Source organism: Pocillopora damicornis, chromosome 13, assembly GCF_964200805.1.
Source record: "Pocillopora damicornis chromosome 13, jaPocDami1.2, whole genome shotgun sequence".
Lineage (NCBI taxonomy): Eukaryota > Metazoa > Cnidaria > Anthozoa > Scleractinia > Pocilloporidae > Pocillopora > Pocillopora damicornis.
The window spans coordinates 15,573,445-15,597,606 of NC_142682.1; the positions used below are offsets into that span (position 1 = coordinate 15,573,445).

The window sequence follows — 24,162 nt, forward strand, 5'->3', positions numbered from 1 at the left end:
TAGACTAGAGGCATTATACTGTGTATATTTCCTTTTGTTTTAATTTAATCGACTGAGTAAGACAAAAAACCAAGATAGGGATAGAATCTTGCTGACATATTTCACAAAAATGTTCAAAAAGGTAAGTAAAAAGTTCACAGATAATTTGGTACGTTAAGGGATCTTAACATCTGAAATTCTCTCACTCCTAGATGAAACTCTTTGCCAGGTATTAATTCATATTACTTCGTTAGTAGTAGTTTATCTTAAAAAGTGTTCAGGATAAGGCGTTTGAAGTCCTGAATAGAGGATATCAGAGGTTGTACATCTTAAGCTAATAAATTTTTAAGTAATGTGTACAAAGCAGGAGTTATTGCCTGGTTATTAATGTGTATAACGACAGAGTGTTGTTTCCTGTGAAAAACTAGTTGTGATGAAACATTGTGTCGAGTAGTGAACAACCAATTTTTAAAATGTATTCAATCACACATTAAGTCATTTACTCTCTGTCTTTCTGTGTAACTGTAGACGTTTCAACACTAAACGTTTGGCAGCTTCTTGATTTTCTCGTGATTGCTGCAAGATACGTATGAAAATGTCTAAAATATTCCCTTTTCTGGGTATCATCATTAGCAAGTGATCGATGCCATCTGATGGACGTGGAAAACTTCGTAGAAGTGCCTTATCATCGGCCGTCAAGATATTGTATTGATAAAGATAGGCACATAACGATGCAAAGTCCCCAATATTGGCAATAAGATCTACGTGACAGCTTTGAAGGGCGTCTCGGTCCAGTTTTGGCATACCCGTAACTTTGAAATGGGAAATGAAAAGGATCAGTGAACATTTTTTTTTTAAATAAACACAACTATCCTGCCATCTATTTTTCTTTCTTTCTATCTATCTCTCTCTCTCTCTCTCTCTCTCTCTCTCTCTCTCTCTCTCTCTCTCTCTCTATCTATCTATCTATCTATCTACCTACCTACCTACCTACCTACCTACCTACCTACCTACCTACCTACCTACCTACCTACCTACCTACCTACCTACCTACCTACCTACCTACCTACCTACCTACCTACCTACCTACCTACCTACCTACCTACCTACCTACCTACCCATCTATCTATCTATATATATATATATATATATATATATATATATATATATATATATTTATCTATCTCTCTATCTATCTATCTGTTCGACTGTCTATCTATCTATGTATGTATCTATCTAAAGTATCCATCTATCTACCTTGATATTCCCACATAACAATTGAGCTTTTCTGTTCCCTGACCTGAGTGCTTGATATTTGGCAAGTCAAAACACCAGAACCTTACTTGACTTGTAATTAAGACCTAGGTAAAGCTCCATAGGGTAATCTTATATCACAAAAATTCCAACTGGACTTGTGAATTAAATTTTAAGTTTTGTACCTGAATAGTTTTGACTCTCAAGGCCATCGGTTGGCGTATGATGAACCTAAGAATACAGAGAGTTACCTTTATTGATTAGTGCTTTCTGGGTTTTACACGCAATTGTGGGAGGTTAAAATCATATGATTGTTAACCAGGAAGTACCTCTCGTGGATTGTCATAATCCAACTACTAGCAGCAATTAGCACTTCAACGTGTTGTAGGAAGAGAAGCTCTCTATAAGATTCTAAAAAACGTTTTGCCGACTGAAAATCATTGGGTTCTTTATGTTGGTTTCTTTTGATATTTACAACTTGAAACAACTGACTATCTTAAGAGGTAACACCTCCAGTCGCAAGACTGCTGTCAGTAGGGAACTCTGAAAACACTAATAAGAAGATCATGAATAAAAGCAATTGATTGATTAATTGATAACCAGTTGTTAATAGCAATTAAATAAAATATTGTTATGTAAAGCCAAATTGGAGTGGTAAGTGCACTCGCAATTTTTAATAATGAGGTTGTGAATGAAGAGAGGAAATTATATGAATGTTATCAGTTCTGAGGAGGAAAAAAATTTTCATTTTTTTTTTTTGGGAGATTCAATCAATACGAACACAGAAGTTTTATTATTAAGACATCACTAGTACTAAAGCCATACCTTGGTAGGAATGAGAATGACCAGTCTCGCTTTTCCACTAAGCAGTGCCATCCTGACTTTGTCTTCACGAAGAGTGTTTTGTTCTCCAACATATGTAGTGACCAGCTTGACACAAGCGCCAGGAAATAACCTCTCCTCACTTTTTGCAAGTAGATGTTGGACGCCAATGGTGGTTGACTATTAAAAAAGAATCGATTCACAGATTTTTCAGCCAAACTTGCACTTACAGATTGCAGAATGCAAACAGGGTGCCCAGCCAACCTATTTTCAGAAGAGTTGTATACCGTAGGTTCTATGGTAGAGTCAAACCCAACACTGAGCAGGTTAATTACAGTGGGTAAGCCACTATTAAATTGTATTGTGGTTGTCAACCCCTGGCCCTGGATAAACCTGCATCTCTCTATGCGGAGTTAAGCACTTACTGCTAACTAGGCTAACTAGGGTATTCAAACAAATTTATGCTAGAAAGTAAATTAGAATGCAATATTATAACTCGGACCGAAAATTTTTTAGGAGAAAAAGTGTTACCTACCGTAGGACTGACCAAGGCAAAACATTCGCCACAATCCATTTCAGAGATGATTGTTACCTCACTTTGGATTGCCATTTGAGGATGATAGGCGAACAAGGATCCTTTCTCATCTATCACAGCGATCTCAGTTCCTTCATAAGCAGCTGCTTCATTTTGAGCGATTTTGTCGTACACCTGGGAAATCGAAAGACGTGTTGTCATATATGAAATGCATTAACCACCAAAAGGTTGGTGTCAATTTATGTTTTCGTTATCTTGAATCAAATTTTTTTTCAAGTTCTCAACCCAATATTTAATAGTGATCTGATAACTCTTGTGAGGTTCTCTTGACCGGTATTATTAATTTTCCGTTTATGTAATTAAGTGTACCCTATTGTAGGCGTCGTAGAGTGTCGAGAAGCAATTGTGCGAGTTTGGATTTAGTAAGCAATGTACCTCACGTTACTCCTTTAACTCTCAGAAGTGATTAACATGTAACTTTTCCGCGTAATATCCGTACATCATCCAGCAAAAAGGTTACGAGAATACTCAAACGTATGATGTAGAAGTTGTTGTCTTGAATTAACACCAAATTATCCGAACTAATTCGAAAGGAAATGTATAGCAGCTCTAAGGGAGACATGACAATCAGATCTTGGGGGTTAAAAGGGTTACCTTTTTCGTTTAGGTTTTGAGGAGACCTTGAATTTTTCTAACTAGACGCTCGGTATCTTACCAAATCGAATTTTTCCCTCGGAATAACATAGACGACATGGCTTCGATTTTTTCCAGAGAGAACTCCTCGCTTGAATATTGCTATGAAGCACGACAGACATTCATGGTTCGACTTCAACTCCCCTAAAATAACATAAAGAGCAAAGATGTCTGAGATGATTGTGATCCGTGTTGGTCTTTTCTGATGCTCATTAACTGGAAGTCAGTTGAAATTTTTATCGGTTCAGAAGGAGTGACAAGGCAGAAATTTAACTATTCAGTCGATATGTAGTTGTTAATTTGATTTCTTCGTCATAATTGTTACATAGACCACCTACCACAAGTCTGGCACAAGTCGTTTTTTCCGTTTTCGTCATTACCTTCGGTCGGAGTTTTAGAAAGTTTACTTGTATAAGTGTTTGCTTTTCCTAAACTTGAACGTTCTTCAGAGTGCTCCTTTAGTGGTAAACCAGAAGCGTTTTCATCTGTCGATAAGCTCAAATGTGCTAGAGACATTGGTGTGTTCTCCATATCTTCGTTATAATCTCGGAGAATTACGTTTTGCTCCCGATTTTCTGTGCATCTCCTTTGTGAGTGCGAGTTGGCAGTGTTCGGAATAAGATCCCCGTTGCATAGTGGGCATAGAATGATAAACTGCACCGTAGAAGGAATCTGTACAACTCCACAATTGGCACAATTTGCGTCGACAGCCTTCCCATAATCAAACCGGTCGTTTCCACTCATTAGGGAACAGTCTTCATGCTATTGCCATCTTTGAATTGAATTGAATGAAGCCCACAATGACTTCGAAAAAAAAATAGCAAGCTAAGCACCTTCCTTACTACTCCTCCGAACGTGATGCAATCTCGTAGGGGAATCCCCGACTCGGCTATTCATGATACGGTTATGCAAATTTTCGAGACGCAAAGATTGGGGCAAGGTTCAGTGGAACCCGCACGTACAAGAATTGCTGTCGAGGAATCACGTTAATTGTTCACTTTTTCAATTTTAAATTGTAAGTAATGACTTCTTTTTATATCTTTGATATCAAGAAGATCGTTGAAAGCATGTAGAATGTAGTTTGATCCAACAAAATTAGAGCCTTTTGTTTTGTTTCGGGTAGACGCGTAAGGTAACCGTCGTAATAAACATGGCCCTACCTCAAAAGCGTTTAAAATGTTTGATGTTTACGTTGAATTTGTTATGGTTGCTCCTATTTTCGAAAAGAGATTAAAAATACGAAATTCAGAGGTGCTATTTATGTGATGGATGATTTACATTTTAAGCATTTTTTGCTGGAAAAAAAACGCAAGGAAGATTATGCATAAAATTGTGCTGCGTAATCATTTTTGTGAAGCATGTGCTGAGTAAGCAATTGTAGAGGAATTAACGAAATGTTTGATCCCACCACTATTTCCTAGTGTGCATTGTTGTATTAAACAGAGTTGCGTTTTTACAGAGGTCTTCCTTTCTTTTACAGGGAGTTTTCGTGGTCTGAGCATGGCGAAGGCATCGCCACTTTCCTTGTTCCTGTTCGTTGTGAGTATTAATTTCCCCTTGATTAGACTTACTGTCAACGTTGCTACAGATATAGTGGTCAATTGACCTCGGAAAGACTTAGGAATAAAAGTAATCACAGACATCAGTTGCCACTGCAAAAACTGTTAAGTTAATAGGCCAACTTAAGTGAATGTGTTGATCAGTCTTGCTTTAGCTTGGCAGAGTGCATGCCAGATCTCTAGGTTAGATTCGATAAAGCAAACAGCGCAATACACTTTTCATCCATTTTGGAACAGAGTTGTATCAGTATGAGATTTTCCAAACATGATGAAACTTTCCTGCAGTTTGCTTAAATTATTTCATATTTTGTGTTTTTATCTTCCAGGTTATATTTCTATGTTCTAGCAGTTATTCACTTCGATGTAGGTACAACCAGTTTAAAGTTGAAGATGTGATGGGTAACTGGTCATGTGTTAATTGCCGCAAGTGCCCTCCTGGATATGGCTTGACTCCACAATGTTACAGTGAGGTCAAATATGGTACCCACATTGATTGCAAAAAATGTGAGCTTGGAAAAACATATTCTGGTGCTCATAATACTGAATCTTGCAGGTCATGTGGGATTTGTGCTCAGCACGAAAAAGTCCTCCATAAATGTAATTTGACATCAAATTCAAAGTGCGGAAAATGTGAAAAAGGCTTCTATAGTGAAGGGTTAACTGGAGATTGTAAGCCATGTTCCTTTTGTTGCTCATTTCTTCCCAACCACACTGGTATAAGCAATAGCGTGAAAGATGAATGTAAAAACATGCCATACTATAAACAATGTGATGCCAATGCTGTTAATTGTCAAACACCAAAATGTAGAGATGATCAGTACCTTGTTGTAACAAACAAAAGAGGTAGTGCACAATGTGTGGCCTGTAGGATCTGTCCGGCAGGAACATCACCGTCTATACCATGTGGAAGTGGACATATACTAGAGAGTTTTGACAATGTCAAATGTATGAATTGCTCTCTTGGTGAAACATATTCTGAAAGTCCAGGTACACACTCTTGCAAGCCATGCTCTACTTGTTCATTTGGACAGATTGAACTGACAACCTGTAATCTGACACATGATAGGGTTTGTGGAAATTGTGACAAAGGATTTTATAGTATAAATGGAACAGAATGCAAGCCATGTTCTGCCTGCTGTGGTGATGAACAAGATGTTCAAATCCCAGAATGTGTGAGAAAGAAAATGCCAAAGAGTACACAATGTAGTTATACTCAAAGATCCATCACAGTATGTCAGGAACAAAGCACAACTTGGACCATCATTCAACAGAAATCTACATCATTGACTGTGGTGATAGTAGGGATATTTTTTGTAATCATGGTATTGGTTTTGTTGGGATACTTGCAGTACAAAAAGAGTAGAGGTTCTCTTAGTGGATTTTTCTATTCTCAGTTGCAGCGATCTTCAGAGGAAGGTGAGGTTTTATCATCAGTGCATAATATTTGACCATAAATCACTTTGGTGAATGTTTACCTGGTGTAATCTAGTTTGCACCTATTTTAAGGTACCTGTGGTAAGTGAGCTGATTTGATTCACCAATACTACACCTTTAGCTTGTCATGTAATTTTCTTTCAGTGTCTCAAGGCCAGAGTCACTCAATATCACTGGAGAAGCCAATAGCTCATGGAGCACAGGAAACTTTATCTTTTGATAAATCAGGTGTTTTAGTCCAGTTCAGGGATACACAGAGTTTTTTCAGTGATGCTCAAGGAATAAGATTAGAGATATGTTGGGATGTTAACTGTATCATGGTGCCTCTTCAATCTGGTGAAGTGCAGCTTAGCCCTGTGATAAAATTTCACCCTTATGGGTTCCAACTATCCAAACCAGTACAGATCAAGATACCACACAGTGCGCTAGTGCTTTTTAGTAATGGCTGGGAAATCAAATTAAAAAGCTCTAGACTACATAATGAATCCATCGTATGGAGGGAGGAAAATCTGTTTGAAGTCCATAATAATGAAGTCAGCTTTCAAGTGGATAGTCTTACCTCCTATGTAGTCATTGGTACATCCTTGGCCAATGACAGACCAACAAAGAAGCGCCTTCAGTCTGCTGTTTTTGGTGGAGAAGGTACTGTTGGTGTGGACTACACAGCATACTTATATGTCTTTGATGACTGTGAGGCATCATTAGAGGTACCAATTATACATTTGTTTATACTTAGTCAACTAATACTTCAGTTTGGTCAATATAAAAGGTGTATGAACACTGATGAATGTTATTTTTATTTGAAATTTTTAAAGTTCCCTAAACAGACTGGTTTTTTTTTTTTAGGGAATGTCTCATTAGAGACAGGTAATGGTGGGTAAATATACTTCCCTAAACTACTGGTATGCTAGAATTTTACTCTTCATAGGGTGGAGAATGGGAGCAAGCTTAGAGTTAATCTGAAACCAAAATATAATTTATCTAAGGCATACAACTTGAGTCATATCTCTCTAACATAACCAGTACTGGATGAAAAACAGAAAAAAAAAAGTAAACCACATAACACTCGTACAGAAGACAAATCTCAATTTGTGCACATATATGATTTTCTAATATTAATTTACAGTCATTATTCACCACTTGGAAGGTTTATTTGGATCCAGCTCCCAGTTGGCTTGTTAGCTCAGTAGGTAGAGTGCTGCACTGGTATCGCAGAGGTTATGGGTCCTGTAGGGGCCTGAATTTTTTCAGGCCTTATTTCAACTACTAGTTCAGTAGTGTCCATAACTGTGAGGATCACTTCTATATCCATCTCTTCAACCACAGTGCACATACATGGTTTTCATATATTTTCAGTCATTGTTTGTGTATGGTTTCGTAATCAGTATTAAATGATTGTTAGAATGTACAGATTGCTTTATAAACCTATATTTCATTTTTCCAGAAAATCATGCAAGAGGAGAGGTCAAATGGAAGAATCTTGTTGGGTTCCCCCCAGTCTCTCTATGTTGAAACTGTGATGATCAAAACTGATATCAAGATTTCTGTAAAAGAACCAGTGGAGGGGTGGACTGTTGGAGACATTAAACCAGAGGTAGCTCCACAAGTGCAGTTTATTACTTTCTCTATTACTCTACTTTTGTAGTTTTTTTCAAACATCCCTTTGAACCCGGTCCCACTCCTATTTTGGATTAAAGAGGTAGTTGCATTAGGTTTTTTAGATGTTTTCTTATTTAAATAAGAAATTACTGTAAAGGGAAGAAACCATCAGTGTGTATTAAATTATTAAGTGTGTTTTTCTGTGTAATGGATGCACAAGAATTAATCAACTGAGAGTACACATAAAGGTACTAGATATTTTCTATTATGGAAATGTGGCAGCTGTAAAGAATGAAAAGTGCAGTTAAAGAACTGGAAAGGGGAAGCAGTTGGTTGATTGCAGGGGATCATATGTATAGGGATTACTATTATATTGTATCATTGATCATCTGTGTTAATATTTCCATTTCAAAATAGAGAAGAATGAAATTTCACTTGACTTGTTTTCTTTTAATCACAGAGTATTACACAAAAGAGTTTGAAGGAATCTTATCACACAATACCTAAGGCAGAAATACTTTTTAAACATGACAATGGCCGCAACAGAGATTTCCTTTGTGTATTTGAACTAACAGCTGAAGAAACAACAACAACCATTTGTGCAGTTGCCTCAATTAAAGAGGTAGGTGTCATTTTGTGGTAAATTATTAATTTAAAGCATTATTCATAAAGCTTGAAAAAAAAATTGGCAATTAGTTTAGTTAACATGAGTCTTACTTGGAAACTAGAGCTTTTCTACTTATTTAAACTTTTTAAACTCTCAATTTCTAAGACTTCTTGTGTGCATTGTGTAATTTGACTGATGTGTAATTTTGAAACCACTATACAAAAGCAAACATTAAGCCTCACTGATATTAAGTCAGAAGTCAATGTTTCTTTATTTTCTTTTGTATGGGTCTTAGCATGATTATATGTAATTTTAATTAGTAGATTGATAAATTTTGAATGTTGTTTTTGAGTGTTCTTGTAGCTTGGTCTAACATAACTGCCTAACTTTCCATGATTTTAAAAATGTACCTATTCCTTCAGGACCCATTTAGGAGGTCTCAGGAGCAGCAACCAAGCTTCAGTAGTGACCGCCATTGTTTAGTGACAGGCAGGAACTTGTGTGGTAAGGCCATATGCTGTGGCGTCATTGGGCGTTCTAAAATAACATGAATATTTTTCTCAACATCAGATAGAGTTAACCCTTTAATTCCCAAGGTCTGGTTGTTAATTCTCCCCTCTAGCTGCCACACATTTTCTTGTAAAGCTAGTAGGTGGGAAAATTTGGTGTTAGATCAAGATGACAACTTTTACCCATAACTTTGAGTATTCTCATTACCTGCTTGCTGGATAATGTATGAATACTATAGGGAGAAGTAACATGTTAATCACTTCTGGGAGTTAAAGGGTTAAGTCTGTTTAACAGCCGTTTTTTGGTCACATCGCGCAAATGCGCTCTCCCCTCCTTTCTCCTCACAGTATTTCATTCTTCATACTTTTTTTTGGGAGGGGGGGGAAGTATTATCTCAAACTGATTGATAATTGATAATTTCAATTTAGTGAACAGTATTACCTGTGCTGCACTTCATAACCAATAAATTTGTTTTGTAGATCCAGTGATTGTCAATGAAGAAAAGGCGTCCCTTCGTCTTGAAAAACTCCCAAAAGAAGTTTTTCGTACTGTTTGCGTGACCCTGGATAGGCCCCTTAAAGGAGTTGGCAACTGGCGACATGTTGGAGCATCCCTTGGATTCAAGGAGCAAGAAATTCAGCGTTTTAGAGATGAGATGTTAACTCCTGAAGGAAGTCCTTGCATGGTGATGTTGGAGGCGTTGATAGTCAAGTCGCCGCTTTTTACAGTCGCAGAATTAGTGCAGATCCTTCAAGCAAGAAATATTCAGCGCTTCGATGTTGTAGTAATCCTTGAACCTTATTTATACGAGCCAATCCTTGAGAACAGTCTTGCATGAAAAGTCCACTAAAATGTGAATATACACTAGCACTTTTACGTATAGGATATTAATGAAATTAAACTTATAATTTGGTTGTGGTTTAGTTAACAAGGTCACTGCTTCAGAGATCGATGTTAAACTTAAAGTTAAGAAAGATGTCAGTTTGAAGAATAAAGTCAGTGCATAATAGCATTTGTAATGAGAATGTCTCTTAAGCTTTGGGATCTGTGGTGAGAAAAAATGAAAAACGGAAGTTCGTATCACAAGTCAAATTTCCTTGATTGCCATCAATTTATAGCCAGTAGCACTTCAATGAAATACAGGCTATAATGATATTATAAATGCCTAGTATGCATATAATTTAGTAGTGTGAAACGTTGTACACTTTTCTGTAAGACCAATGGTTATGAATTCAGAGTTGACAACTGTCCCTGCTATGATATTTAATAAGTGAATAATTCCCACAGTAATGTTCCAAGTTAAGCAACTTACACACGCACAGTAAAATATTAGTGCACTGCTTTTGAAATTGTCCGCCTTACATATCAGTTGATTTAAAAATAAGAAATATTAAACAAAAAATACGAAGAAAAATTAAAACAACAACGACAACAACAAACAAACAAAACTATGGAAAAAGAGTGAAAATTGAATAAAAGAGAGAAACAAAATTTCCAAAGCACGATGCCTGAGCTGAAAGACATTACTTCCTTGGGTCTTCTATTTCTCCGATAAAGTCCTTTGTATTCATAACATTCCATGAAATCCTTAAAATCGATGTCTTAATGTCCAATTTAGACCACACTCACACAAAACGGGTCCTTTTATCACAGCTGCTTTGTTTACATATGTAATTATGGAAAACACACACCGCCGCAAATTTCAACCCAAGCCAATTTTTGTCGAATGGACTTCAGTTACCCTAATATTCAGAAACGCTGATTCGTTATTACACTCTTTGCTCTGAATTTCGCCTGGCGGCGTTAGTGTCTCGTATGATTTTCGTTTCATTTCTCATGTAGAAGGATCGAGGCTGCTAACACTTTGCAAGGGCTGTCTCAACTTATGACCTGTTTCAACACACATCAGGTGTGAAATTTTCCTTGGGCACCGTTAGCAGTTGAACAGGAACGGTTTCATTTTCATTTTGAACGCCGCGCAGAATGATAACGACCTACGCGTTTTCTTTAAAGTTAAAGGTACGTGAAGGAATCACAAGAATTCTTGAAGGAAAAGTGCTGCGTTTGCGGTTATGGAAATTTTCGCCAATATTTTATCGGTTTCTCAGTCATAAGAATATCATGTGATGACGATCACCCGTCAATGAACTGATCGGATTTCATTTGATTGGTTGCAGGCGCAAGTGAATGAAATCGATGACGTAACGTTTGTAAACAAAACAGCTAGCGTATTTTAAAAGAACCTACGACAAAAGTCCACCGTCTTTCTTGTTGAAAGTCTTCGTATTCACATCGCCGTGAATTTGCGAATTCAGCGGAAGATCTTTTTACAGAAATGCTAAATGGATGTTTCTCAAGCAAGGCCTTGGAATATACATTTTTAGCCGTCGCTTCCGTCGAGATTTCCAACCCTCTGAAGAATCATGACGCAATACGAGAAAATGGTACAATTTGTCATTTCGTTTGCTTGTTTGTAACGATTTCTCTCGCTTTGGGATTCAGCATGCAAACTTTTGAGCTTAACGCAATATTTTCTTTCCAAACGTCTTCTCTCTGATACAGGTGGTTAGCGTTGAGAAGAGATACGTCATAAGACACCGACCGCAACGATCCCTCGAAGAAAGCAATCATTGGTCTTTTTATCGAAAGGTGAGCGACTTTTTTTAACTCTTCGGTTCTTAAAAGGTCTGATGTAGCAGATCTAAACGTTATCTCCTCCATGTTGTGACCGTTTTAAGTCTGCGTAATATTGCATGCTTTACTTACGTGGGCGTGTTGGAGGCGTATGACGCCATATAAGCGAATGTGCTGTCATAAGCACATTCCTGTCAACAAAAGATTACTCTTCCTCATCTGAGGTTTTACATGATGCCGAGAATGCTTCAAGCGAATGATGTTACGATGAAATAAGCCTAGGCTTTGAAACTACGCATTCGTGTTTCAGAAGAGATTGAAAATTTAAAGCAGGGAAGGAAATTGTTTAGGACATAAGTTAATTTTTGACCCATTGCACTAAAAAGTGCACAGTCATTTAAAGCAAGAATTCGAATTTTACATATTCATAAATTTACATATAATTTTGAGTACAACCTACACAATCTTTTTTTTATTTTTAATGGTGTTGTTTAGATTATAGTTGAGGATAGTGGGTCCACAACAGCTGTTTAGTCGCCTATTTTATCAATTAATAAATAATTGTATGTATGGAGATAAAATAACACAGCAGATATGGTTCATTTTGCACTGTTGAGCTGTCATTCATTGTACTCACTTCACTAGTTTAACTTCTGGTAACTGTTACTTTTGCCCATAAACTGCATGATATTACATATTAGTATAATAAGTTCAATTTCAGTTATCAATTGTTCCATCAATATCACTGATAAGTGTTCCTTGTATGTGTTATTGTATTGCATCATCCACATTTGAAGTACTATTCACAAAGTTGAAGAAATGCCTTGAACCATAATTATTGCATTATCTCTACTGTCCCTTAAATTGTCTGACATCACCTTTTTAAGTTAATTCACCTTTAAATGTGCAAACAAAAGATTATTTTGCCTTATCCAAGGTTTGCATGGTATTGGAAATGCCCGAAGTAAATGTTACAATATAATAAGTCTAGGCTTTGAAATTTCATAGTCATGTTTAAGAAGAGATTGAAAATTAAAATCAGTAAAGGATATCATTCAAGACATTAAAGTTAATATTTTACTAAAAAGTGTACTGTCATTTGAAGCAACAATTGTGATTTTACATTTAGGTACCAGTATTATGAAATTTACATGATTTTAAATAAAATCTATTCAATTTTGTTTCATTTTCATTAGTTTTATCAGAATTATAGTTAGGGTTATAATTATAGTTAAGCATTATTCACAAAGTTGAAGAATGCCTTGAACTAAATTACATCATTCTTTCTGTCAGTTAAATTGTCTGACACTTGTTGTTGTTGTTCCGTCTTGAAATGTGTAAATAGTAAATTAAAATGTTTTTTAAGATAATGCAAAGAAAGTGTTCTATTATTTTAAGTGTTAATAAAGTTAGTTAATTGAATTTAAATGTTGAATTTAAACTCTGTTTTTGCAGGTTTTTGGAACATTGCTTGCTGGCTTACTTTTCCAAATAGCATCTGCAAAGGTATTTTTATACATGATATTATTGCTTTCAGTAATATAATATAATTGCCAGTGATAACTAGAGCAATACATAAAGAAGGTCAACCTCAGTTACTAAAACTGATTATTTTCAAACTAGTTTCAAACAATTATCTTAAACTGAAAAATATCAAAAAACTATTGCGAGGTTGATTTTGTTGCAAAGTTGTGGTATTGAATGGGATTATATGTGCTTTATTTTATTCAGAAGGAGTGTTTAGGGAAATGTTTAAAGAAAGAGCATGTTTAATCTACATATAGTCAACCTCAAAGATTTGGAACTTTTAATCACATAATTTCATTAACGTCAATAATTTCAATTTCAATTTTGAAAAATATTCAAAGACCTCAAGCCCTCATGCCCTAGCATTAATAGTCTTCTTTTTCACAGAGTTAATTATCTTGGAAAAAATTGATTTTGAGAAATCATAATGAAAATACTATGAACAATTGAATGAGCTAAATATTTTAATTTAAATGAAAAATGTATATATCATACATAAAACAAAGTGTATTTATTACTAAATACCAGTAAGTAGTGTTGTAACTGATGTCCTAATTAAAGATATGCAGTCAAACTTTCAATATTAGTAGACTGGTTAGTTCTGACTCATTATAACATGTCATCACATACATTGCATGTCACATGTTAATTTATCTTATGTTTAGGAATAAGATAAGCGAGGCGTGAATTAGATGTTTTACTTATAAATTATTCTGAAGGAGTTTTTAACTGTCTATGAATAAAGTTATCAATCAATCAAAGCTTTTCCAGTTTATTGCTGATGGGGGGCAGGGGCAAACAGTCCCATGCTGCATGTTACTTATTTTATTAGAAGTTATTAATTATGTATTTATATTTTTTTTCTCAACAAGAAGGAGAGATATATATTCTCAGGGACCCTTTGACTTATTCCCATAAATTTTTATGTTTCAAAGAAAAATCTGAATTGAAGTTCAGGTAACATTTACCTTTTAGCCTACAAATCCTTGCAAGAAAAGCCAACACTGGGTTGAAAATGCAGATGGTCCACCACAGTGTATAGACTGTCAGGCTTGCCCTCCAGGCCAGACTATCTCACCAGAATGTGGAAATTCAAAACCATTAACACCTGATGCAACAGTGTTCTGTGTTCCATGCCAACTGGGAAAGTCATTTTCCAATGAATTTAGCACATCTGTCTGCATTCCTTGTTCATCTTGCTCCAAGGACCAGGTGGTGATGAAAAACTGCTCACGTCAAGCAGACATTGAATGTGGAAAGAGATGTTACAGCAAAGACAGGTACATCATGTAACAGCTGTACTTGAAGTGGCCATGGGGTGAAAGGGGGGGAGGGTGTCAAAGGGTGCTTGGAATTACTATAATTCCAACTTAAAATCTGATTAACTGCAGAATTTTCCTAGTTTGGCTTTGATTTACATTTAAATACCTGGCATTTGCCTATTGGTATAGGAAGTTTTAGTGAAACTAGCCTGATAGAAATTAATTGTCATTGTTCAGGCCTTTAATGTTTCCTTGCAGGAATGGCACAGGGGTGGTGCAGTGGAGTTTTCTCCAGTCATCAGGTTTTTTTCTAGGTCCTTAAGTTTTCCTCCCTCTGCAAAAACCAACATTGCAAATTCCAATTGACCTGTAAATGGTGGGCAGGTGGAGCCACTTAGTTGGTTGTCCATTACTAGATTGCCATTTATTTAAAATGTTGGGCAAAATTTTTTAGACAAATCAATGCTTCTAGTTTTTTTTAATTCTGTCATTGACATGATAACAAGAATGATGATGCAGTTGTTCAATTTTCAGGCAAAAGGCTGGCTTATATGTTTTAAACAATGGATATCATAATCCTTGAAAAAATGAGGGGGTTGACATTTAATGTTTTACTCTATATGTCAGCCAAAAAAGATAATTTTTTATTCCTAACTCTTCCCTTTGAACAGGTATTATGATGAATCCAAAGGAGATTGTCTTAAATGTTCCAAGTGCTGCAATGATGATCAAGATGTGGTGGAGAGTGAATGTATAGAAAAGTTGGGATCTCAATCAAGCATGATCTGCTCTTTCCACAGCAGTGTCAATAGATGCAATATTAAATCAACCCCAAAATTTGTACCTCAGTCTACCAGTCGGAGTTCAGCTGCCACTACATCAAGTCACATAGTCACTGTAGCCTTAACTAATACCAGTGCCGATGTGGGTGACAGATTAGAAAATATAACCCATTCTGGGGTTGGTAGCTGGTTTGCTTCTAAAAACAAGGATTGCAATGACTCTTGTATATCAATTATAGCCACTGTGGTACTACTGCTTCTGGTAATAATTACAATTATTGTGAGTGGAATTTACCTAACATGGTTTTGCAAGTCACGGTCACCAACGCATAGTTGTGTTGATCCAGGTAAATCTCAGTCAAGAATCTTACATGTGGTGTACTAGTTGTCAGAGACAAAATAAATATATTAGGGAAGATTTAAGGTATGATTTTTATGTGACAAAATCTGATCCACTAAAATTGTCACAATTAACTGTTGTTGTGTAGTATCTCCAGTATCTCCTTTACATGTTCATTATGAATTTGTGAGAAAAGAAAGTTCGCCCACTGTAACAAAAGTTAGGTGCTGTCTAATTACAATTGTCTAATATTATACTCGGGGGATTTTTGGATGTCCTTAATGCATTACAAATTACTTTCAATGTATAGTCAACAATTTTTACCATACTACCAACAGATGGGGGAACACATAAGACGAAAAGTACCAAAGTTCATTATAATTCTGGATTAGCAGCAGTTGAATTATGTGAACCACTGTTAGAGGTAATGAATGTATGAATTAGTGCCCAGGCAGTCCACTTGTAGATGAACATGAAGTTCTTTAATTTTTCACTTTCTACTCCAGTTGGACAGAGAAAATATGTGGTAATCTCTCCCATTTAAAACAGAAATGTTCTGAAGTTACAGTAAAAGAAATGTGGCTCTGTAAGTCCTTTATTATCCAGAATGGTTGCGTAAGTCAGGGGTGCAGTAAGGAATTATAAGTATCATAGAAACACTAGTGAAATAATGCTCTTGTTGTTCAAGCCTTATGGCGCATAGGGGTAAAATGAAAAATGGTATAAAGTTAAAGAGGAGCCAAGCAAATTGTAAAATGGGCCAGTCTGACCCATTCATTAATTTTGTTTCTGAATTCCACTTTATTTTATCATGATGTCTGGATGCCTGTAATTAGTGTCTACTAGTGAGGGTGCATGGCAATATTTTTGCTTCAAAACTATACTTTTTTTAGGTTTCACCTTTCATGGGTATAGTTGTACTCACTTTGATAGCTTATACATGATATAATTATCTATGCATGAGCTATTTAGGATGTATATCAATTGTGGTTTACATTGTAGGGTGATGGAAAGTTGCGTACAAGCGCTTGCCACAATGCAGAACAGTTGGTGAAGTCAGGTAATTATTATTAATACTTGTCATGCCTACAGTGGACCTGAACTCTTCTCACAAATTTGAAAAATGCTAAATAAATGGACTAAATAGGTAAAAATTTGAGGATTATTTTTACAGTTCATTTGTAATTTGAAGGCCTTAGTTGTCCCAAACATGAATTGAAATTAATTCATTTGGGGAAAAAGTTTTTTTAAAATTTTTGGTGTGTCTAGTAGAAAACAATATATCATGTAAATAGTATATTGTGTGTTTCCAGAAAATATCCATACCCCCACCACGGAGGGAATTGGAAATTCCAGAGGGGTGGGGGGGTCAAAGTCCCAGGAAATTCCAGAGGGGATGGGGGGTAAGAGGCGAAATTTTCGTCCAGAGGGTAGGAAGTCGATCGACTTTCTTCGTATGTCAATTGGCGCCTTTTACCTACTTTAGTGGGACGTTCTGAACTTTAAGTTGTTAAATTACGATGCTTCTAACAGTTCTGCAGCAAAAGAAAGTTTTCTTTTATCCGTGTAGCGCTTTGGAACATAAATAACATCAAATAAAGAAGAGAATCACTTTGTTTTTCGAACGGAGCCGCCATTACTCGTTACCAGTCTCCAAAGATTACAACGAACAGGAGTGGTTACCTAGGGATTTTCCTCGGTCATAACACGTTTCGCGTTCGTAAAATTTACAAATAACTGTCTCGGTCTCGCAAAAAAAAAAAAACGCTGGTCTCGCCGTCTCGCAAAGTTTCGCATAAATTTACCATTCACTACCCCTTATTGACTCCAGCCATCTATTAATTTTGATCTGCACTGAGCTTAATTCCGTTGCATCATAATGTGTAGGAGACTTGACGATTTCTTTATGGCTTACTTGCTTGCGATGTTACAATGAATGATAAGTACAGTCGTACCGTAGTAGAAAACAGTTGATAGTAACATTGAGAAACATTAGGATCCAGGGCTTTGTATATATGCGCGTGGGACTGGTAACTAGCCAAGGTTTGTTTATGCACAATCGGACGAAATTATCGACCCGCTGTTAACAAGAATCAATGCTTGTGTGAAGAAATTTTACATTAGAGGCTGGAATTTGGAAAGATGAGTTCAAAATAACTTACTGCTGACTCGGTTTTCTCTTTTGCTCTCTTATTTATGACACAATTTTGTTCAAATTTACGTTGCTCAATGTGATTCCGAACGTTTCCATTTCAAGTGCACGCAATTTTCTCAGTACATTGTACAAACTTAACAGTTCAAAAGTGTTTTGTTGCGACTTGTACAGTTTTTTTCTCCTTTCGTGTACTGAGAATACTGTGTTAAATGTTTAAGGATAAGTATTGTATTTAAAAATAAAGCAAACATTAAGTTTAAGCTAGTTAGCGACGTTTACCTTGCGCGTGTACGCCATCTCTCGAATATACACGCGACAAAATCACACGTCCCTCTTGTTTGTTGTTTGCTACGAGAAAAAAATATATTTCCAGGGGGTATAGGGGGTGGTAGAAAATTCTTTGGAAATTCCAGAGGGGTGGGGGGGCTACCACTGCTACCCCAAAATGGAAAATCCGAAGGGGTGGGGGGGTCCTATATGAAATTCCCTCCGTGGTGGGGGTATGGATATTTTCTGGAAACACACATTGAGTGTTATAGTCTAATTACAGTACCTTTACACAGGCTGTTACATATGGATTATCTGATATATTTTGTCATGTTCAATCTGTGTTTCAGATTCTAAGCCAATAGGAAGCCTATTGGACTCAAGTGAACTGGAAACAATTTGCGAACTTTTAGACACACCCATTGGTGAAAAACTGGCCTATGAGATAATTGCTCGTTTTTATGGTGCCAATTACTTCAAAATAAAAGCAAGGTTTCAGGATCAAAAATCAAAAGCAGTGATTGAATGGTTGGCAACTGAAAGGCCAGAACTGACAGTTTGGGAGTTTGCTAATGTGGTGAGGACAAAAGCTAGGAGAACTGATGTTGCTAATCGGTTGAAAGCATTTGATGCAAAGGCCACCAAAGAATTAACTGATGTGTGAAATATGTATATACTATTAGTGTTTATTTGACATCACTCAACTCAATAGTTGACCACAAACTTTATTTGATTTTTGTAGAGAGTAAGTTGAAAACGTGCATGTGATTGTTTAGTGACTGTAAAAACATATACTACAGAGATGTACGTATGTTTGCTAAGAATGTGAGAGTGCTGACAGAGGACCCCTTAACACGAACCCCCACTTACCAAAGTGGCCTGTTAGGCAGAACAAAATTTGCCTCCATTTTGAAGGAAAAATCTCAGCCTGGTTTCAAACTAAGCTGAGATTCAAGCACTGTTACATAACGTTGTTCATTTTAGAAATTTAATTGTTGTTATTGTGTTATTGTGACGTGATTGTTTGAAGTTTCATCTCATTAACTTAGGTGTAATTGTTGATATGAGGTAATTGGTGCTGCAACAATTATCGTTCATATAGTTATGAAATGAATTAACGTGTCCATCTGGTGACGGAGATGAAACTATTTTGTACACTGCTAAAACAGCTCTATTTGTATAACGAACTCAGTAATTTTTGGAACGATTTTTTAAATTTTAATTTCCTATCATATCAAGGAAATACTTTTTGGTCTATTTTTATACTAAAAGATTTATTTTTTAAGGGTTATTTTTTTTATTTCTTAATTTAGTTCTATTTTTTAAATTATAAATTTATGGTCTGACTGAAATTTTCTGTTTATGTTATGTATCTTGGAGGTCAAGCACCATTTACAGTCACTGCGGTATTGAAGAGTGTATCTTTTATGCAGGCTTGAATAGATTTGTACATGTTTAAAGTGTCCATGTTGTCAAGTGTATTAAACGTGCCCTATCTTATGGATATTGTCTATGGAAAAAACCTTAGCCTAATTATTACTTTAGTCTTTCATGTCCAATCTTTAAACAAACGCTGTGAAGGTTTTGAAGTTCGAATCTCCCATCAGAATGAAGAAACCTCATTTTAGATCTTTTTTTTAAGGTGAAGAACACCAAAAAATTTTTTGTATTGTTTTCGAATGTGTAAATATATAGGTTACCATATTCAAATTTTTGTCGTTTTTACTAATTGAAGATAATTTTTAAAGTAGCAGGTTTTCAATTGAACTTTACATTTTGATTATCAGATGTTAAATGAATACAATCTTTTGTATTCATTCCTCCATAAATAGTATGTATTTATGCGTTCATTATATCTTTAATAGCCAGCCATTTTCATGCACCGAATGTACCTGTAGAAATAAGTAGATGAAGACTTGTAGTGGTTTAAGTCTTTTTAACTAGATGATCACCTGGTGTCAGTTCACTTGGCACATCTGTGTAAATCAACGATGGTGTATATATCATTCACTTTTAATAAAATATTCTTATTTTATGAATTATTCTTTGCCTACATTTTCAATCTACAGCACTGGGGAACTATTAAATATTTTACTGTTTCATTGCATAGCTTTCTTGTCTACTTTCAATCTCAATCAACCAATTTTCTTCATCTCTGTCTCCTTCATCATCACCATTTCATAATTTTCACTGAGGACAGAATAAAAAGGCAAATTGTTAAGGCAACTGTGTCTAGAATTTTTATTCCTGATAGGAAAAGTACAACAAAAAAGCCAAAACAATTAAAGCTAGCTGCCACCTTAATGACCTCTCCCAACCAGTGGTATATACAGTGGTAAGAAGGCAACCAAAGTTAGTCACTTTAAGCATTAAATGCGACACATAAATCTTTCTCTTTAATAAAATGACAAATACAAGATAAAACAAGAACACAAAATATTAACTAATGCGTATAGTTCCCTAATTGCAAAATATTTATAAGTAATTTCAGCCAAAAGTCAGTTTGAGCACTGTAAATAATCCATACAAAGAGAACATCTGAGATTTCTAATCTAATCAAAACGTTTTCTCACAAGTTTCACAAGGCATTTCACCTATTATTCGATATTAAAATTTCTGCAGCCAGGTGTGTTCCCAATATCTTAGTAAAATGTTTGTCAATGAAATGTTTAATGTAAGAGTATTTTGCTATCATGAGACATTTCATGTCATGTATGTTTCCAGATATCAGCCTCTAACTTCGAAACAAAAACTACCTTGACACATCAAATACCAAGAACATTACCAGAAACACTTATACACTTAGGTGTTATAAAGGAAAATATTTTACATTTTTGTTATCCTGGCAGCATAATGTAAGCCTGCGCCTGCACAGTGGAGAATTCGGCTATTTACACTGTACATTAGCATGAAAACGGTTAGTGAGATGGGGTAGCCCTACGGTAAGTGAGCTGAACCCTGGGTTGGGAGGTACACTTTCAAGCTTTGGCCAGGTCATCTTGTTCTTCTCCGCCTAAGCAAAAAAATGAGTACCACCAATTTGTCGGGAAAGCCAGAAAACATGCTGGGGGTTACCTTTAATGGATTAACATCCAATCTTGTATGAGCAGATAAGATTGTGGTTGCTTCATACCACAGGAAATGAACTACCCCACCATATCATTTCCTTACTCAATAATAATAATAATAATGATTATAATAATGATAGTAATAATGATTTAGCAGAGAGTAAGACCGGATACCCGGAGAAAAACCCTCGGAGCAGGGAGGAGAACCAACAACAAACTCAACCCACATACAACACCAGGTACTAGAATCGAATCCTGGCCACAGTGGTGGGAGGCGAGTGCTCTCACCACTGCGTCATGCCTTATATTCGTAAGTATCAAGAGTATCAAGAGTTATAATGCTAACCTCAACCAAAGTTTTAATTTTCCCTTCACCAAGCATAAGTTTAGCTCGAAAACAGATGGTGAGGTTTAAAAAAAAAATTGAATGAGGTAAACTATTGTAGAGTACAGTGTAACTTAAATTTGACACAGTGACTGATTGTTCATGAAGTTATGTTCTCAGAAAAGTAATCGGTAGATACCAGGAGAATTTCCATTATTTTCACCTCTAATCAGCTGCTGTCACTGGGCTCTGATGAGAAAAATGTTCAAGATTAAAGTGAGCTTAGACAATAGAATTGCGACTTAGGAGATGTCATAATTGGAGCTGGTATTGCAATCGATAATCATGACACAATTTACCTTCACGACCATGCTATAAGTCTTAAATTACAATACAATTCATAGAGAGAAAGGAGGTTTGCATCACAAAATAAATAAGTTTACAAAGCTTATGAAAAACAATATTTTAATAGATGACAAGGTGGCCTCACGACTTGAAAAAAAAAATAGAAAAAACATCTTGTACATGTAGGCGATAGGCGTTCATTGGGAAAATTTATTTTGCCAAACCCACCAATTCTAAAATGCTTGCTCAGAAAAGTACTATTCTTTAAAACTCTTTTTGCTATCATTTTGTTGTTACCGTAAAATTTATATTAAAAATTGTTAGTGTTACTCTGAAAGTAAACGAGACTTACCCAAAATGCGATGGGAAAGTACAGGGAACACTGTGTCTCTGCATCGATGGCTAAGGTGATTTTTCCTTGTTCTTGACAAGGATTTTCGGATTCACCAACATACTGGAGTCGGAAATGGGACTTGGCTCCTGGTGCTACTCGGTTTTTGCTCTCACATTCAATGTTGGCAACTCTAAAAACCTAAAGAATCAGAAATTCATAACCGTTGAAAAGCACAGTGCGAAGAGATATAATCCTTTGCTTGATATCAGAATACTCACTGAAAAGAGTGATTGTTCACTCTTAATCCTAGAAATTTACGAGTGGTCAACAAGAACTTGACATCTATAGAAAGCTGTGTTTGGATTAAAAGCTATTAAAAAATGAATAACGAAACATTGAACTATCATAAAAGGTGTAATCCGGACTGAATGATTTAATTTTTGTGTTTCAAATGTACTTACAAATTCTCGGCGTCTTACATCCTCAGGAGAGACGAAGTTTTGTTGCTGTTGATCCACAATTTCAAATGAAATTCTAATTTGCTCGTGAACAAATATAGAATGAAAATCTTGGCTTTTGCCATTGTTAACACAAAATGAAATTTGTCTCGTTGAGTAACCTTGCTCAGTTCCCTCATTTTTGTAACTTTGAAAAATTGTCTCATATACCTTAAAGGAAAAAAAAGATGTCTAAGTGTCATTAACTATTCAACGATGAAAACTTTCAATTGCGAAGGAATTCAATTTCCTACACTCACCTGTTGCTCTTTTTCAGGGATCATATAAAGTAAGAATAACTTTTCTTTCCTTTCTTGGTGGCTTCTTTCAAAAAGGAAGAAAACCACTGTTAGACCAGGCGATGGATGCTGCACCGAATGGTCACACACATCTGCGGAGGACATGAAATAAAAATAACGTACGTAGATGCAAATAAGTCCTTCCAAAGATACGTTCATGAAAATGGTGATCAGATATACAGATTGTAAGAGTTTCTTTACACTGAACAACTCCTCTATCGTGTTTTACGTGGCCCAGTGCTGTAAACGAAGTATAGCAGATTTTAAGTTGAAGACTATTTTGGAAGAGTGAAGTTCGTTAATTTGGACATGTACAATTATGCGGGGTTTAAAAGGGTTTTAAGTCGACGACTAATTTGACTGGTTGGATAATGATGCGATAAACATACTTCTCAAACAGACAAATCAAAATCGTTACTTCTCGAATGAAAAGAAAAGAGCAGTACAATTTACGCACACCGTCTTTGAACACAAGAGCTCAAACTTATCGAACTTACGTAGTACAGGAATTTTCTTTCGCTGAGGTTCAGAAGGCACTGTTGGCAAAGATGCTGCTGTCGAGTCGCTGCAGACCTCATCTTCAAGGGATAAACTGGGAAGCGACGGCAAATGTCCCCTGTACGACTCTGGAACGGTTAACAAGGTTTCTTCCGTTGTAGTTGGATTTGTGTTGGATTTATTGGGTTTTCCTCGCTGAGTGCGGTTTCGAGTTATCGCTTTACCGCATAGCCTACAGAACATTTCAGGAGTTCTGCTGGACGTTAAAGTAGGTTGCCCTTCTAAACTATGGGAACACAATTCACTTTGCTCTCTCGATCGTTCCGAAAGGTCATTTCTATGTGCTGTCCTGATCCGATTTTCTTCTAAGTCAGAGTCGCTGTCAGATTTATACTGTGCATTACTCCCTATGGCAAGGAGCCCCTCGTTGTTATCTTCGCCCTCCAGAGACCGATCCCCATTTTCATCGCTCTACAAAATGAAATGAAAATTGTTGTTTTAATTTTTCGGCTAAACGATCTTCTATTTATATTTAAATGGAGAGCTATGGAAAACGAAAATATTGATGCAAATAAGATAAGTTTCGAAAGTGAAGTGGAGAACAGCGGATAAAATAAAGCTATAAATTGTAAGTGGAGAGGGAAAATTGCTATCAGTGCTCAGAATTTACCATATTGTCTCTGTTTGTATTTTCTGCAGCCATTGCTTCAGTATCTTTCCACAATTCATTAATGTGCTCAGCAGAAATTGAATGATATCTCGCTTTTAGGGTCACAGTGACGAAAACGAGAGCTAAAATTTATTCACGTGACCTACTCTTCGTCTCTTTGATTGGTT

General features: G+C 36.1%; 4 protein-coding genes and 1 long non-coding RNA gene across 9 annotated transcripts; 2 read left to right on the top strand and 3 right to left on the bottom strand.

Moving 5' to 3' along the window:
• Positions 1-16: 16 nt before the first annotated feature.
• LOC149035668 (uncharacterized) lies at positions 17-4,027 on the bottom strand. Its single transcript, XM_089190872.1, has 6 exons — positions 3,622-4,027; positions 3,306-3,427; positions 2,591-2,764; positions 2,059-2,235; positions 1,419-1,464; positions 17-791 (listed from the first exon to the last, which is right to left on the bottom strand). Exons 1-6 carry the CDS (start codon positions 4,025-4,027, stop codon positions 475-477), a joined length of 1,242 nt encoding a protein of 413 aa, XP_089046998.1. The 3' UTR covers positions 17-474.
• Positions 2,679-10,004, top strand: LOC149035669 (uncharacterized). Of its 2 annotated transcripts, none has more exons than XM_089190853.1 (8): positions 2,679-2,817; positions 4,764-4,822; positions 5,169-6,258; positions 6,421-6,983; positions 7,721-7,870; positions 8,336-8,497; positions 8,905-8,986; positions 9,472-10,004. In XM_089190853.1, exons 2-8 carry the CDS (start codon positions 4,784-4,786, stop codon positions 9,828-9,830), a joined length of 2,445 nt encoding a protein of 814 aa, XP_089046979.1. In that variant the 5' UTR covers positions 2,679-2,817; positions 4,764-4,783; the 3' UTR covers positions 9,831-10,004. The 2 variants fall into 2 exon arrangements, with proteins under 2 accessions (XP_089046979.1, XP_089046978.1); XM_089190852.1 differs by lacking the exon at positions 2,679-2,817 and adding an exon at positions 4,159-4,298.
• Positions 8,305-9,839, bottom strand: LOC149035670 (uncharacterized). Its single transcript, XR_016182076.1, has 2 exons — positions 9,434-9,839; positions 8,305-9,019 (listed from the first exon to the last, which is right to left on the bottom strand). It is a non-coding gene; the product is annotated as an uncharacterized LOC149035670 (long non-coding RNA).
• A 1,200-nt stretch (positions 10,005-11,204) lies between the features above and the next one.
• On the top strand, positions 11,205-20,001 carry LOC149035671 (uncharacterized). Its single transcript, XM_089190866.1, has 8 exons — positions 11,205-11,436; positions 11,555-11,641; positions 13,082-13,132; positions 14,129-14,433; positions 15,087-15,544; positions 15,876-15,961; positions 16,540-16,597; positions 18,310-20,001. Exons 1-8 carry the CDS (start codon positions 11,416-11,418, stop codon positions 18,621-18,623), a joined length of 1,380 nt encoding a protein of 459 aa, XP_089046992.1. The 5' UTR covers positions 11,205-11,415; the 3' UTR covers positions 18,624-20,001.
• LOC113686941 (uncharacterized) lies at positions 19,233-24,143 on the bottom strand. Of its 4 annotated transcripts, XR_016182075.1 has the most exons (8): positions 23,996-24,143; positions 23,325-23,796; positions 22,789-22,919; positions 22,493-22,699; positions 22,050-22,229; positions 21,552-21,601; positions 20,790-20,972; positions 19,233-20,149 (listed from the first exon to the last, which is right to left on the bottom strand). XR_016182075.1 is itself a non-coding variant. In XM_089190878.1 (7 exons), exons 1-6 carry the CDS (start codon positions 24,026-24,028, stop codon positions 21,578-21,580), a joined length of 1,047 nt encoding a protein of 348 aa, XP_089047004.1. In that variant the 5' UTR covers positions 24,029-24,143; the 3' UTR covers positions 19,955-20,149; positions 21,576-21,577. The 4 variants fall into 4 exon arrangements, 3 of the variants coding, with proteins under 3 accessions (XP_089047004.1, XP_089047003.1, XP_089047002.1); XM_089190878.1 differs by lacking the exon at positions 20,790-20,972 and having other exon boundaries at positions 19,955-20,149; positions 21,576-21,601; XM_089190877.1 differs by lacking the exon at positions 19,233-20,149 and having other exon boundaries at positions 20,337-20,972; positions 21,576-21,601.
• Between the last annotated feature and the right edge of the window lie 19 nt (positions 24,144-24,162).

Coding starts and splice junctions, on each gene's coding strand:
- LOC149035668 (XM_089190872.1), bottom strand. CDS start 4,027: ATGAGTGGAAACGACCGGTTTGATTATGGGAAGGCTGTCGACGCAAAT. Junction 3,428..3,621: donor CGACTTGTGCCAGACTTGTG/GTAGGTGGTCTA, acceptor ATGTTATTTTAG/GGGAGTTGAAGTCGAACCAT. Junction 2,765..3,305: donor CGAGGGAAAAATTCGATTTG/GTAAGATACCGA, acceptor TCGATTTCCCAG/GTGTACGACAAAATCGCTCA.
- LOC149035669 (XM_089190853.1), top strand. CDS start 4,784: ATGGCGAAGGCATCGCCACTTTCCTTGTTCCTGTTCGTT. Junction 4,823..5,168: donor TTTCCTTGTTCCTGTTCGTT/GTGAGTATTAAT, acceptor TTTATCTTCCAG/GTTATATTTCTATGTTCTAG. Junction 7,871..8,335: donor TTGGAGACATTAAACCAGAG/GTAGCTCCACAA, acceptor TTTTAATCACAG/AGTATTACACAAAAGAGTTT.
- LOC149035671 (XM_089190866.1), top strand. CDS start 11,416: ATGACGCAATACGAGAAAATG. Junction 14,434..15,086: donor AGATGTTACAGCAAAGACAG/GTACATCATGTA, acceptor CCCTTTGAACAG/GTATTATGATGAATCCAAAG. Junction 16,598..18,309: donor AGAACAGTTGGTGAAGTCAG/GTAATTATTATT, acceptor TCTGTGTTTCAG/ATTCTAAGCCAATAGGAAGC.
- LOC113686941 (XM_089190878.1), bottom strand. CDS start 24,028: ATGGCTGCAGAAAATACAAACAGAGACAATATG. Junction 23,797..23,995: donor ATACAAACAGAGACAATATG/GTAAATTCTGAG, acceptor TTCATTTTGTAG/AGCGATGAAAATGGGGATCG. Junction 22,230..22,492: donor ATGTAAGACGCCGAGAATTT/GTAAGTACATTT, acceptor CTGATTCTTTAG/GTTTTTAGAGTTGCCAACAT.